Source organism: Ammospiza caudacuta, chromosome 16, assembly GCF_027887145.1.
Source record: "Ammospiza caudacuta isolate bAmmCau1 chromosome 16, bAmmCau1.pri, whole genome shotgun sequence".
Lineage (NCBI taxonomy): Eukaryota > Metazoa > Chordata > Aves > Passeriformes > Passerellidae > Ammospiza > Ammospiza caudacuta.
This window is the reverse complement of record NC_080608.1, coordinates 14920010-14933479: the sequence shown is the minus strand read 5'-3', so window position 1 is coordinate 14933479 and position 13470 is coordinate 14920010. Positions and strand designations below refer to the sequence as shown.

General features: G+C 40.9%; 1 protein-coding gene across 4 annotated transcripts; it reads right to left on the bottom strand.

The window, feature by feature from the left end:
- Positions 1-263: 263 nt before the first annotated feature.
- Positions 264-12879, bottom strand: UBLCP1 (ubiquitin like domain containing CTD phosphatase 1). 4 transcript variants are annotated; one of them, XM_058815249.1, is made up of 11 exons: positions 12789-12879; positions 10316-10509; positions 9580-9671; positions 9086-9171; positions 8882-8997; positions 7699-7797; positions 6759-6796; positions 4553-4651; positions 4005-4121; positions 2571-2698; positions 264-1260 (listed from the first exon to the last, which is right to left on the bottom strand). In XM_058815249.1, exons 2-11 carry the CDS (start codon positions 10467-10469, stop codon positions 1233-1235), a joined length of 957 nt encoding a protein of 318 aa, XP_058671232.1. In that variant the 5' UTR covers positions 10470-10509; positions 12789-12879; the 3' UTR covers positions 264-1232. The 4 variants fall into 4 exon arrangements, with proteins under 4 accessions (XP_058671232.1, XP_058671230.1, XP_058671234.1 ...); XM_058815247.1 differs by having other exon boundaries at positions 10316-10506; XM_058815251.1 differs by having other exon boundaries at positions 12847-12866.
- Between the last annotated feature and the right edge of the window lie 591 nt (positions 12880-13470).

Here is a 13470-nt window from a genome sequence, read left to right as displayed (position 1 = left end):
CATCTGTGCCTGCTGTCCTGACAGCCTGACATGAGCTGTCAGGGCTCCTTTCCTGGCCAGCCTGGTGCTGCACCACGTCCCTAATCCACAGAGGTACAAACCAGGCTCTTATTCAACTCCTGATGCAAACCCAGAGTCTCTGAAATCCAAACAAATCCTCCAATCCCCCCCAAATTAATAATATTGATGGTTCCTCTGTTATGCAAGCTAAATCCTGAAGGCAGCACAGGACACAAAGTATGAAAAAGGTATTTATTATTTACACAACTGCTATAGTTCCTTAAGAACAATATATACCATTTTTTATTTGAAAGGGTCAGTCTTCTTTCAAATCCATGAACTGCATAATGCACAAGTGTTGGAAATGCCAAACAGCAGTCACATCACACTTCTATAGTGCAGGCATAAGCAGCGCAAGTAAATGATATTTTAAGAACAGTATGGCTGAATATTGTATTTAAACACAGTGTTTGCACTTTGACAAGATTTAGCTAGAAGAGAACAAGGGTTTTGTTCATGCTTTGTTAGGAATGTGACTTTCCCATCTGAGGTTTAAACCCTTTATCTGAGATATGGGGATTTTTCAGGCAGACTGCTTTTCACTGATCAAATAACAGTGGGTTTCTCTCCCCCAAACTTCAATCTTTTGTTTTCCAGTAAACACTGCTTTATAGTACAAGTTCACATACTGGGGTAAACTGGCCACACAGGTGGTACTTTCCCATCTTACTGTCTTGCACAGAGAAACACTGACATACTAATACATACCAAACTTAGACAACTTGTAATTTATAGACTTAAATACTGGAATGGGAGAGGGAGACTGTTTCTAAAGATGGAGGGAATAGAGGACTTATACAATTCATACACTGCCAAGGTTGGCTTTTTAATCAACATTTTTGGTCTAAATATTTTTTTTTTCTAGTCTCAGAATGGTTTTGGTCTTTGATGGTTATGGTTATACTTCAGCAGCAAAGGAGAGGAAAGTATTTTGAGAAGTAACACCAGAACTGAATGCAAGAAAAAGCAACTGACTTGTTTCTCCCACTTTGAGCTTATTGCTGTGATCTTTTAAAAAACCCACAACCAACCAGCTGGAAGACCAAGTTTAGCAGTCGTTCTGGCATTGGGTCCAGTGTCCAGCACTATTATACTCTAGCACAAAAGCAAGGAAAAGTCCAATGATCTTAGTGATGTTCCCTTCAATTCAGTGCCACACAGTTTTATTAGTGTTACTGTCCTTGCTTCTTTGAAAGATACCTGAAAGAAACAAAAGTAGAGTTTTTCACCAAGTGAGAGGTGGTCACAAATATAGCTGAGATCTTAAGATCAAAGTATGACTTTGCTTTCTTTTCTCACCAGCAATCCTCCTACCGATAACCAAAAATGAGAAATGCAATCAATCAATAGCACTTATGATTTTTATTTAATTTCAATTCCATGATAGGTTATCTTGCGGTAATTCAAAGTCATGTTCTAGTTAGACACTATCAGGCTTTTTAAACAAAAGGGAGGAAGGAAATGGAAACCTGTTTCATTCTAAGAGGATGGAAAATTACATCAGTTGGAGAAGTGGCTTTTACATCCATTAGTAATGGCACTCCTTCAAATAAATTCAGGACTTTAATGAACTGATGCAGCATAACCTGAAAGGAACAGCCCTCCAGCAGCTTCTCTGGAGAAGCTGAGTGACTCTGAACTGCTTTCTGTATTCTGATCTCACAGCTCTCTTGGCACCAGAGCTGGAGCAATCTGCCTCTGTGGTGTGAGAAAGGCTTTGCAAATACTCTAAGAGAAAGAATCCAACCAATTTCACTGACAGTGTGAAATATCCAGTGAATTTCACTGCTTTTAAGGTTTAACGTTTCACTTTCTGTTCTACTCAGAAAAGAAAAAATTGTATCAAGCCTGTAAGGCTCCATTTTTTAAACACCAAAGGAGTGATTTTCCAACAGTTTTTCTTCACATGCATTGAAGCCTCTGGCTGTTGCATAAAACAAAGAATAATTTTGCTGAAGCCCTTCAGTTAATCACTTTCTAGCAAGAATTAGGATGTTAACTGGTGCCCTGAGCACTTGGAAAACTCCAAGTTTGTTTTTGTTTGTAAGACAGTTACTTGGAGCTGATGAATCCTGCAATACCACTCAACCTGGATGTGCCTAAGAACTACACTAACACCACAAAGCTTTCAAGGAACTTCTAGAAAAGCTGCCCTAAAACAAACGATTTGGGATCTGAACCCACAGTCTAACTTTGCTGGGGTGGAAAGAAAGAGGTTTCCAGGGACCATGTTCCTTCAAAAATTCTTTTCCTTTCAGGATGCATAATTGGCAGTACTGAATACTGGAGAAGTAGGAAAACACAGATGCATTCTGTCAAAATCTTATCATTTTAGGGAAGCTATCCCAACACTACAGCCCTATTAAAATTCTCCTCAAACTAAAGGACCTTTATAACTGTAGGTTATAAAGTTCATCAGTTCCATTGTTTCTGGTCTTTGTAGAGATAACCTCAAGCAAAACACTGGGGTCAGGGACAAAAGGAAACAAGAATTTTGCCTTTTTTCTTACCTTTCCCAATGTTTGTGATTCAGCTCCAAAAAGTCATCTAGTTTTGCTATTTCTTTGAGGTATTGGGTGAGCTTTAGAAGCTCCTTGTCTTTATCCCGATTTAAATGTGCTTTCATAAAAGGCCTTATCTATAGAAAAGAGAGAAACTGGGTATAACCATTTGCTCACAGAAAGAAAAAATGCTTTAGATTCTCTATCATTTACCATCTGACTGAAATATATCTTCAGTACTATGACAAGTTATAACTTTTCACAGGTAAGAGGAAAAAACCTTTTCAAGCAGTGGGCAGATCCAATTTGTCCTGTTCATGCAAACTGGACTGAGGGGTTTTTACCTTGCACCAATCAGAAAAAAATTCTTTCCTCTTGCACTTCTTCAAGCCTCCCCCCCACAAGATAGACTGAAATGATCTGGAATGCCACATTTTCTAATTGATTTCACAGATTTTTGCAGGAGGGTTTTCAGCTCAGCATTGTGAGTTGTGTGGTATCATTGGAACCAGATGCTTTTTTTCAGCAAAAGCCTTTGACTAGAACCAGAGCTGTTGTGAAATGAGATATCAAAATCAAAGCTTGGAATACATTATACCTGGGCCTTGTTTTAGTGATTCAGTGCTCTTGTCTGCAACTGTTAACAAAACTTTGACAAGTATTTTTCCAATCTGAGCTAGAGGGACCTCTGGATAATCCCCTTCCAGCAAGATCTTTGCTATTCCTGATTCTCCTTCCAGTTAAGACAATCTTGTTAGATCTCATCAACTGCTCTCCTCCACATTGTGGATACTTTCAAAAAGATACCATCTTGAACTTCTGCATTTGAAAATATCTTTCTCTTTTTTAGAGAGATTTATGCAAGTTGTTTTACTGCTAACACTGCTCTACTATCAGATGTATGTAGAAATTTAAGCTGCACTCTTATTCAGAACCAGCAGTAATAAAAGAGCACACACTGGCTGACAGTTGTATAAAATGAAATATTTGCTGTTCTATAGTCAAAATGGCTCAAGGTACTAATTATTTCTCATATAGAATACTTGTGATTACCCTGTCATATTGTCATGAAGTGAAGCCATTTGTTATTTGACTTATTTTTGAATCTGACCACTCTGGAGATTAACATCACCTTTTCAATGGTGCCTGTCAGTAATGCCCAGCTTGATTACAGCTTGCAGGTATAACATAGGCAGAAATAAGAATTTCATTGATTTTGGTTATCTATTAATCACTTAGTAGTGACACAAGGTTTATTTAATACTGTTATTAGGGAAATAATAAGCCAGACAAATGGCACTGTGAATTAACAGGTTTAACAAAACATGCATCTTTGCTAGTTAAAAATAGTCTTTCTTTATGCTGCAGCAAAGAAGCAGGAGAAAGTAACACTTGAAGTATCAAGAAAAAGTAGCAGTAAATGAAAATTCCAGTTTCCATTACCTTGAGTCCATTCTGTGGGTTCATCAGGAAGTTTCGGCCAATATCATCAAACATAATAGTATTTTTTTTGCTGTAATATTCTGAAAACTTTCCCCAGATAACACCAAGAGGCTTCACCTGCAAACACAACACAACACAAGGTATCTGAGGTAAATCAGATCACGTGCAGGAGATGAAAATGCCATCTATAGGAACCTGAGTCCTAACTTGAATGAACACTTATACTCTTTTGCTTTACCATTAGCAGGTAGTTGGCTTTAACAAAGGAAGATGTGAAATAATATAACATAAATACCCTCCACTAAGGAAAACCTTTCTTTTGGCACTAAGTTTTCTTGCAACAGTTAGCTGCTGTTTGATTTGAAAGCTGTGACATCTAAAGATACCATTCAAAACATTAATAGAGACTTCCAGTAGAAAAAAATCTGTGGTTCCAAGATTCTTGCAGTTTTATTGCATGAAAACTCCTGAACAACTTTTTTTGTTGAGTATTTTAAAGGGGTGTGATAAAATGCCAGAAAAAGATTAGGATAAAAATTGTTACTTACATCTATTAGTCCTCTCCGAGGAGTGTGCACTGTTATCATGGCAGCACTGTCCAGCATGAAAGTGATCTTGTAGTTTGCATTGGTACTCACCCCAAGCTCCTGCATCACAAAGATTTATGATTAAAGCTTCTAATTATGACAGTTTTACTGCTCAACAACTGGAACCACGATTATAGTACATTGTTTGTCACGGGGTGAGCTGAGGAGGTTTATCAGAGACACACTAAAAATAGATACCTGGGAAATTTGCATTTGTTACATAATGAGGATCATAAAAGTGCACACAAGGATTTATTTTTAGTGTTTAATATCAGGAACTTAACAGCTGATGCTGGCAGAAAATCAAAGCAACTTTGCAGAGAAGGCAAAATACAGAGAGGGTTTGCTCAAACCTTCATGCACAACCTCTCACAAGTTCTCCACACCTCAACTTAACTTTACAGGAATTATGTTCTGGCTGCTCTTTGTTCCTCTAAGTGATTTGCACAAATTACAGCCTAATCCAAGATGGAATACCCAGGAACATCTCAGTGTCACTGTTCCCTCCTGCATATGTCCAAGATAGCCAGTGTTAGCGTCAATTTGCACTTTTAAGATTTGGTAACTCCTGAAATACTGTAAGTAAAACAACCTTTTTAGAAATAAAAAACTTAAGACTAGATGAGGGAGCATCATTTCCATTTCAAATCCTTTCCAAAGCTGAAAAGTACCAGTAAAATCTGCTGACAAGGTACAACACAGATACTGCTGACAATGTCTGATGTGTGAAACAGCAGCAATATGCAAACCTGTGTAACAGGGAGAAAATACCCACTGCAGCAGCTCTTCTGCAACTATCCAGCCACACTTACCTGATTTGCTTTTATTTAAAAATGCAATCTTGCAAATGAAATGCTCTACCTCCCTGGGTCAGTATCCTGTTACACTGACAGAACCAGCTGTTCTAGAATGTTTGAATTTCAGGCATAAAAGGGTGGTAACAGAGATTAAATTTGCTTGTCTGATGCTCCCTTCTTTTAAATGCCGTTCCTGCTTTGTACTTTAAACCAGAAACTTTAATGCCACCTATTGCTGAAATCACAGCTCCCTGACCAAGAGTGAAACTCTGGGAGGGGAGCACCCCTGGTGCCATCAGTTAAGGAGAAACAGAAAGTGGCATCTAGTGGCAGGAATCTCAATGGATCAGGGTCCAGGAGGAGGTTGGAAAAGCAACCTGGAAATGCAGAAAGGTGACCAGTGCTGGGGAAAGAACCCAGTTTTGAACAATGGTTTTCCACAAGATTGAGTCCTAGCACTACTGTGACAACACAGTACAAATATGTGACACAAGAATGCAATGCTTGCAAGGCTGAGCACTGATTTTACTTGCACCAACTCCACAGTTCTGACTAAAGAGTCTCATTTCTAAGAGGCATTTTTTATTAGAAAAGATAGTGGCAATTAATTATTTTGAGGAAGAGAACGCTGGAAAAATGTGTTTTGCTCTGTGAAAACCTGAAAAAATAGTTTGTAGTAAAAGCTTAAATTTGGAAAGGTTTTTCCTGGAATGGAAATAACTTTTGATTTATAAACATAAAAAACCCCTAACCCACCAACTAAACACACAGCAATTCTTAGTAAGCTCATTAGATTTACAGCTAAGCCTGACTGTAAATATGTTTACCATGAGGTCAGCTGTTCAAAACTGGCTTCCTGCCTGATTCCAGAAGGGAAGAAACCAGAAAGTGAAGGAGCTCTTATGGGATGTTTAATAAGGCAGAGGAAGCAACAGAACCCTCAGCTGTAAGAGGTAAAGATAAATATGAGAAGAGTTTCCTCTTGATAACCTACTCCAGCATGTCACATCTGTCTGTTCCTTTAAAAAAAACCACATTTAAAGACTGGAGCTCTATAATTAGAGGTAAGATGAAAGCAACTGTGCAGGGCTGCGTGACAAATCCAAGTTTCAGCTGGTACTGACTTCTGTTTAGTTCTGCTAAATTTAACACCTACTGCTGATAGTTTGTGTGGAATTCTAAAATTAGATTCAATCTAGTTTTGTGATAAAGATAATTTCAAGTGACTATGGAAATTGAAACAACTTAGGTTATGATTCATACAACCTTCTCTGTTTCTAACCTGCTCTACAATGCTGAGAATGAGCACAACTCAAGGGTGAAGGGTTACCCAGACCAGAAACAAATCAGATGTTTTCAGAGCAACTTACTTTCATTTTGGCTTCAATCCACTTCATATTAGTAGCAGCTGAAATAAAAGGGAGAAAACAGAAATAATGTTTTATCAAAATAAGTCATTGGCAGGCCAAAAAAAGAAATAAGCTAAGAACTTGTTCACTTGTCAAAGTTTTACACAAAATTTAATTTTAGAAAGATCCACTTTTGTTGCAGCTTTTAAAGTCTTAAAGAAAGTCTTTTATCAGGGAAGTCTATTTTTGTTTGGAAAAGCTTACTTTTCAAATGAACAACTACATGAAGCACTGCAAATATTTAAACCATTTTCTAGATCAGCTGTGACTGAACCACAGCCTGTAAGACCAGGGATAGACCTGGTTTGAGGAACCTCACTGCCTGTGCAGGATTTCCTCCTGGAAGCAATGTCAGGAATACATAAAATCTGGAAAGAACAAAGTATCAAACTGCCTGCTGATCTAAGAATATGGAGAAACATTGTTCAAGACTATGAAAATGGAATTTTGTAACACAATTTTAATATGGTTTGAACCCTGCACTGGCTAAAGTCTGCTCTCCAGCTGTTGGACAGGAATTGAACTAGAATGCAAAGGCAAAGGATCAATCAACCATCCCTGCAGACAGGAGAGTTGAGATTATTTGTAAAATCGCTATCAGTATTCTAATGTTGATTCTACAGTTCTGTTTCTTTGTACAAAGTAACAGTCAGTAAAGTGATGCTGAGCTTTACTCTGTGACTAAACCCATTCTTGTGAGCAGTATGTGGGGCTTTTTCACATAAGAATTGGTATTTTTCTAAAGTATCTCTAAAAGTTGTGCAAATTACAGCCAAATGTTTCTGTATCATTTCAGATCTTGTGACTCACACTAAAAAGCAATATAAAAACCTCCCACCTGGAGTCTCTGCTCTGGATGACAATTTACAATAAATTCTTAGGCATAGAGTATAATACTTACACCAAATTACAATATCATAGTCCTCATATGCAGAAGTCAGGAATTCATGAAGGTACGGCCTCATCAGCTCTACCCCAGTTTCAGCACATGACCTGTGGTCTAAACAGAATATAAGAGATAAGCAATTCAATATTAAAGTATTAGTTATTAAAGTATTAGTTATTAAAGTCCAGTCTGATTTTCCTTTCTATCCAGAGACTCCAAGAGTTTCATGAGGGGAGCACTGAAGCATTTTAAGGTCATGAATGATTTGGTATCAAACTCCCATTCCCATTTTAAAGGTGGAAGGACAAAGCAGAGGGAATATTTATCTGTTGGTCTCACAGCGACTTGAGGGCTTAGCAATAATTAAATCAAGAGATCTCTGAGTATGAATCTCTTTGAAGAGTCAGGGTAAATCATCTGTGCTCTTAACAAATTAGTAACTGGCCAGATATGAAACAGATTCCTTCAAACCTAGTCCAGTTGATTGTGTGAACATATATCAAGCTCATTTCAGAGATGCAAACGTTCCTGCTTCAGTTCCAAAACTGCTGCAAAATCTGCCAGCAGAAGACCGCTCAATAAAAATTTTAAACTTAGAAATAGGCTGAATTTTGATGTCAGATTGGAAACAAATGTCATCAAAAAGGAAAGCTAAGGAAAAGGGAAGGTATTATTTATTGCTCACAGTCATGCTGCCATGGCACACCTAGAAACCAGAAAGTTAAGCCAGAAGGAAAATTCTGGCTTTCAAAAAAAAAAGAACCAGCTTGGCAGAATTTTCAAGAAAAGCGTGTTTTTGTGAATGTTTAGTAATGATATGTAAATAAAATTTGAAGCTGTTCTCCCACACCCCCTAGAAGTAGAATCAATCACGTACAGAATGAGATCATTATTTTACAGTATCTTGCCAAGTTACTGTGATGGTCAAGATACAAGTTATCAAGGGAAAGACTATCAGGACAGAAAACTAAATTGCTGCTTTTTTATGTCTTTTTGCAGCAATTAAATAGCTGCTGCACTAAAATCAACAACATGCAACGTTTTAAAATACTTTTAAAAATGTGAACAAAAGACCACAAAATCATACAAAGCAGAAGTTACATTGTATAACACAGCAAAGCAAAAATCAAGAAACCTGATCTGGCAAATAAATCAAGCTCTTAAACAAACAAAACACACAAATTGCATAAAAACTCACCAAACAGTGTATAATCAACATCTAGCACCAGCAGCTTTTTTCCTTCTCTAGGAGGATTCAGAATTTCCACTTTGTATTCTTTAACTCTACGGGAGATTTTTAGTAGATTTTCTTCCCTGATGTAACAGTGCAAAGAGTTACAGTTAATTAAAATGTACACTCTACAGTCAATAACAAACTGTTTTAACAGCTTGAACTCCTAACCTATTTTCTACTTCCACAACTTCCTCTTCAATATCAAAGTCATTGACCACATCATCGTTATCTGGAGGCGGCCCAAGAACATCTTCCTAGAGGAATAAAAATAATAAAAGATAACAAGGATCAGAGAGGGAAAATAACAATGGGTATCAAGTTTCTGTTACTGCACATTGCAGGGCAGGAATACCATTTAACCAAAGTGGTTTCATTTTACTAGTGGAAAAAATTACTAAAGTATATTGATGGTAGATTTAAAAAGTCAGTGAGTATCACAACTATAGGTTTGTACTTCAAGTGCAGAACACCACAGGAGTTTCATGAGTACACTGCTCTGAGAGTTCTGCAGCAAAGTTTACTTTACATAAAAAAATGCCAACAGAAATCTATTGTACTATCTTTTTTAAAATGATGACTAGAATAGTCAAAATTTAAAATCACAATTAGGAGACACGAAGCATTTTTTCCTGTTTAAGCTAATAAACAAGCAAATTATTTACCAAACTCTCTTCACGAGTGCCCATCATCATTATCTTAGTATTTGGTTTCAACTTGAGGGCTCCAAGCTTAACATCATCATCTGCAGGTTTGCCTGTAATGCAGATTTTTTTTTAATTGAGGGAAAGATTTCAGAAAAATGTCAATATATTCCACGTGTAATTGAAATAAGCTCCCTGTGAAATACCAGCTATGCCAAGCTGTGTTATCATAATCTTCCACTTGCAGTGTCTTGGTTTTGGCTGGGATTGAGTGGATTTTCTTCTTGGTAACTGCTGCAGTGCTGTGTTTTGGGTTTGATTTGAGAATAATGAGGGACTGGATAGGCATTGGTCAGTGGGTGGTGAGCAGCTGCATTGTGGCACTGGTTTCTCTTGGGTTTTATGCCTCTTTCTCCTCTTTTCATTACTATTATTATAATAATTAGTATTATATAATATTTTATTATCTTTCAATCACTGAACTCTTCTTATCTCAACCCATGAGGTTTACTTTTTTCCCCCCAATTCTCCTCCCCCCTAAGACAGGGCAGTGTGAACCACTAAAAAATGACCAGATAGATGTATTAATAATAAACAACATCCAGTGATGTAGGAAGTGTCTGTATTCATGTTCATTCCAGAGCTACAACTGGGAAGTGGATGCTCTGTTAGTGCACAGATCCTGCCTAGCATTAGGGGATGTTTGTCCTTAAACACCTCAGGCACATCCCCAAGAGCAGAAAATAAGGAGAGTTACCCTTCATTTTAAGCCCCAGCAGTTTCTGACGCTCTGGTAACACTCCAGTGAGGCCCTTCAGGGACTGTTTCAGGTCCAACACTGTGTCTTCTTCTGACAGAGAGGTTATTGTGTACTCCTGTCCACCCCATTTTATTATGAGAGAGAGAGACATCCTTGAAGCATATGTTCAGTGTTACTGCCTGAAAAATCTGCTGCAGGAGGGAAACACAAAGATCATGTAAGGAAGAAAGAGGAGAACCACTCTTTCCACAAGACAAACCACAACATCTACTCAAAGCATTCTTGATTCTTTATTATATTGGACATCAAAGAGCTGTTTGATGATAAATGTGTTGAGAAAGTGCTGAAACAAAGGGAGAAAGAACAGTGTTAAAACTGGGGCTCTGAGTTCCACTTTGATGTTTTTAGCAATGTCACATTCACATCTGCTGGGTGCTCTGTGCAGGTACAGCCTGTGCACTGCACACTCGAGCACAGCACTGCAGCACCACAAAAGCCATTGCAAAGCTCAGAAATGTCCTCTGCAACACTTATGCAACCAAACCAGCCATGGGTGCCTTTCCAGATGTAATAACACCACAGCAAATATGAAATCCCTAGCATATATAAGCCCATAAAAATAGTTCTGAGCCCAACAGTCCATTTTTGGCACTGGATTTCTCTAATCCCTTCCACTGTGCAATACCTGCAGTAATGCACACCCCAGGTTACATCTCACTGTAGCAATATCAAAGCAGGAATTTGAAAACAAAGCCAAAACACACACCCACACAATGCAATTACAACCAGAGAACTGCACTTTCATTGCAGTGCTGACAAAATAACCATAATTATACTATCTTTAATTTACACAGCATCGTTTATACAAATTGTATTTAACAGTTTATCCCTACATTAAACACAGCAGAAAAACAAGATTTTTTAGCTTAATGCAAAAGGAAAAACATGTTTTTCTCTGTTAGGGCTTAGAAATAGAATCAAGGAGCTAGAAAGGTATGAAGAGGCTGCTACAGACAGTCAGGAGATGCAGAGAAGGCCTCTGCACCACTGATGGTGAAACTGTCCTCAAATGACTGATATTTAAAAAGAGAGCAGATCTGTAAAAAATCTTGGGTTGTCAACCTTCAAGAAATGCAGGTCTGGCAATTCTAAAAAATCTCACAAGCCAAAACTCTGATCCTTCTTCCTCTCTGGCTTTGTATTCTCAGAGATTACCCAAATTCAGAAAAAAATCTTTCTCTTTTACACAGGAAAGGCTGTAGGGGACAAACCTGTAAGTGCTCAGGCATAGCCACCAAGCTCAGAGCAGATGAGAATTAGTCTAGGTATAACCTCCTTGCTAAGGACACTACAAACCTCACCTCCATTCTATTGCCTCTAAGAGTCCTGAAAACAAATTGAAGAGAAAAACTTGTATCATTGGAAAAGGAATTTATTTTTTTCCCCAAAATTGTCAAATCAGACTGGGACCTGGCATGACACAGTGAAAAAGACTCATGAAAAAGGGGTCCTGGAAGCACTAAGAAATTCTACTGAGGCTAAGGCTGTATGGTGTTGGTACACAGTGTTATTATCATGAATTATTCCTGTCCATAAACCTTACACTGTGTCAGAAAGGAGAGTTTATTCTGTCTTTCCTTACCTGTACCATGCAGCTCAAATCATTCTGCAAGGACATGCACAGGGCAAGAACTGTCAGAAAACTTCTGCAGTCTCTGTCCAGCGCTAAATTGAAAAGATCATCCCTGCAAAGCTGAGCACCTGACCAACCCTCAATCCTTACAGATCTACAGCTCTGTCACACAAATGCTATAGGAAACAAGACACTTTTATTCCCTGCCAAAAACACTCAGGGATCCGAATCAAGGAAAATGGGAAAATGGCTTGGGAGCAGAAAAAGACAGGGATTTCCAAGGGTTCCACCATCGGGGCTGGGTGCTGTGTTGAACTGAATGTTTAGAATTGAAGCTAATTTTGCTTCCTGTGGTTAATTTCATCTTCAAAGCCTTTACAAGACCCTTGGGCCACCAAGACCCAATGGGCTGGAAAGCCACGGGTCAGAGAAAGCATTGGAGTTCTGCTGTTAAATTGCAGCACTACAGCCCTTTCCTGGGACTATTCCGAACACAGACACCCCCATCTCGGAGTTCCGCTAAGCACCACGAACCCGAACTCCCTAAACCACCTCGGGTGCCCGCCGAACGCTCGGGCCGCTCTTCCCACAGCACCGTGACAGGTGCGGGACGGGGATCGGGGCCGGCAGCCGCTCGGTGCCAGCGGGGCTCCCCTGCCCCGCCGAGGCTGCCCCGGCAGCGGCGCGGCCCGGCCGGGAGCGCCCGCTCGGGGCTGCGGCAGCCGCGGGGCTGCGGAGCCGCTCCCGCCCCGCGGGGGCACCGGCCCGGCCGCGACACCCGTCCGCCCCCGGCCCCCCGGCCCGGCCCGGCCTCCCCCCGGCCCCCGGCGCACCCACCGGGCTGTGCGGGGCCGCCGATCCGCCCCCGCCCTGGCAGCGCGGAGCGGGCGCTCACCCCGGCTGCGGGACCGGCTCCGTCCCGGCTCCGTCCCGGCTCCGCCGCGCAGGAAGCGGAACTGGCGCGCGGCGGAAGCGGGAGGAGCCCGGATGTGCGCGGGGCCCGCCCGGGGGAACCGCCGGCCCCGAGCGGGTCCGGGCAGCGCCGGCCGAGGGCGGGGGCGCTGCGGGTCGGGCCCCGGGCGAGGGCAGGCCGTGCTCCGGGGCCCGGGCAGGGGAACAGGAGCTCCGCGGGGCTGCTCCGGCCGGGACACGCAGCAGACCGGCGGGGAACGCCGCGGCACCGCAGAGCCCTCGCCCCCTCAGCGCCTCCTGTCTCCGGGGAGGCTGGAGAGGCGGCTAGCACGGGCAGCTGCTGGCGTGAGTGCCAGCTGTGAAGGAGTTTATTGTCTGTTTCCTTTTGTTTATTCATATTGTTCTGTGCCCTGGGATGTGAGACCCTGCAGAGCTGCCTCCAGTTCTGAGCTGCTGGAGCGAGTGCAGAGAAGGCACCAGGATGATAACAGGGATGGCTCAAGAGCAGCTCTGCTGGGAGGAGAGTTGGGATTGTTCAGCCTAGAAAAGGGAAGGTTTCAGGGACACCTGATTGCAGCCTTCCAGTACCTGAAGGGAGATGACAGGA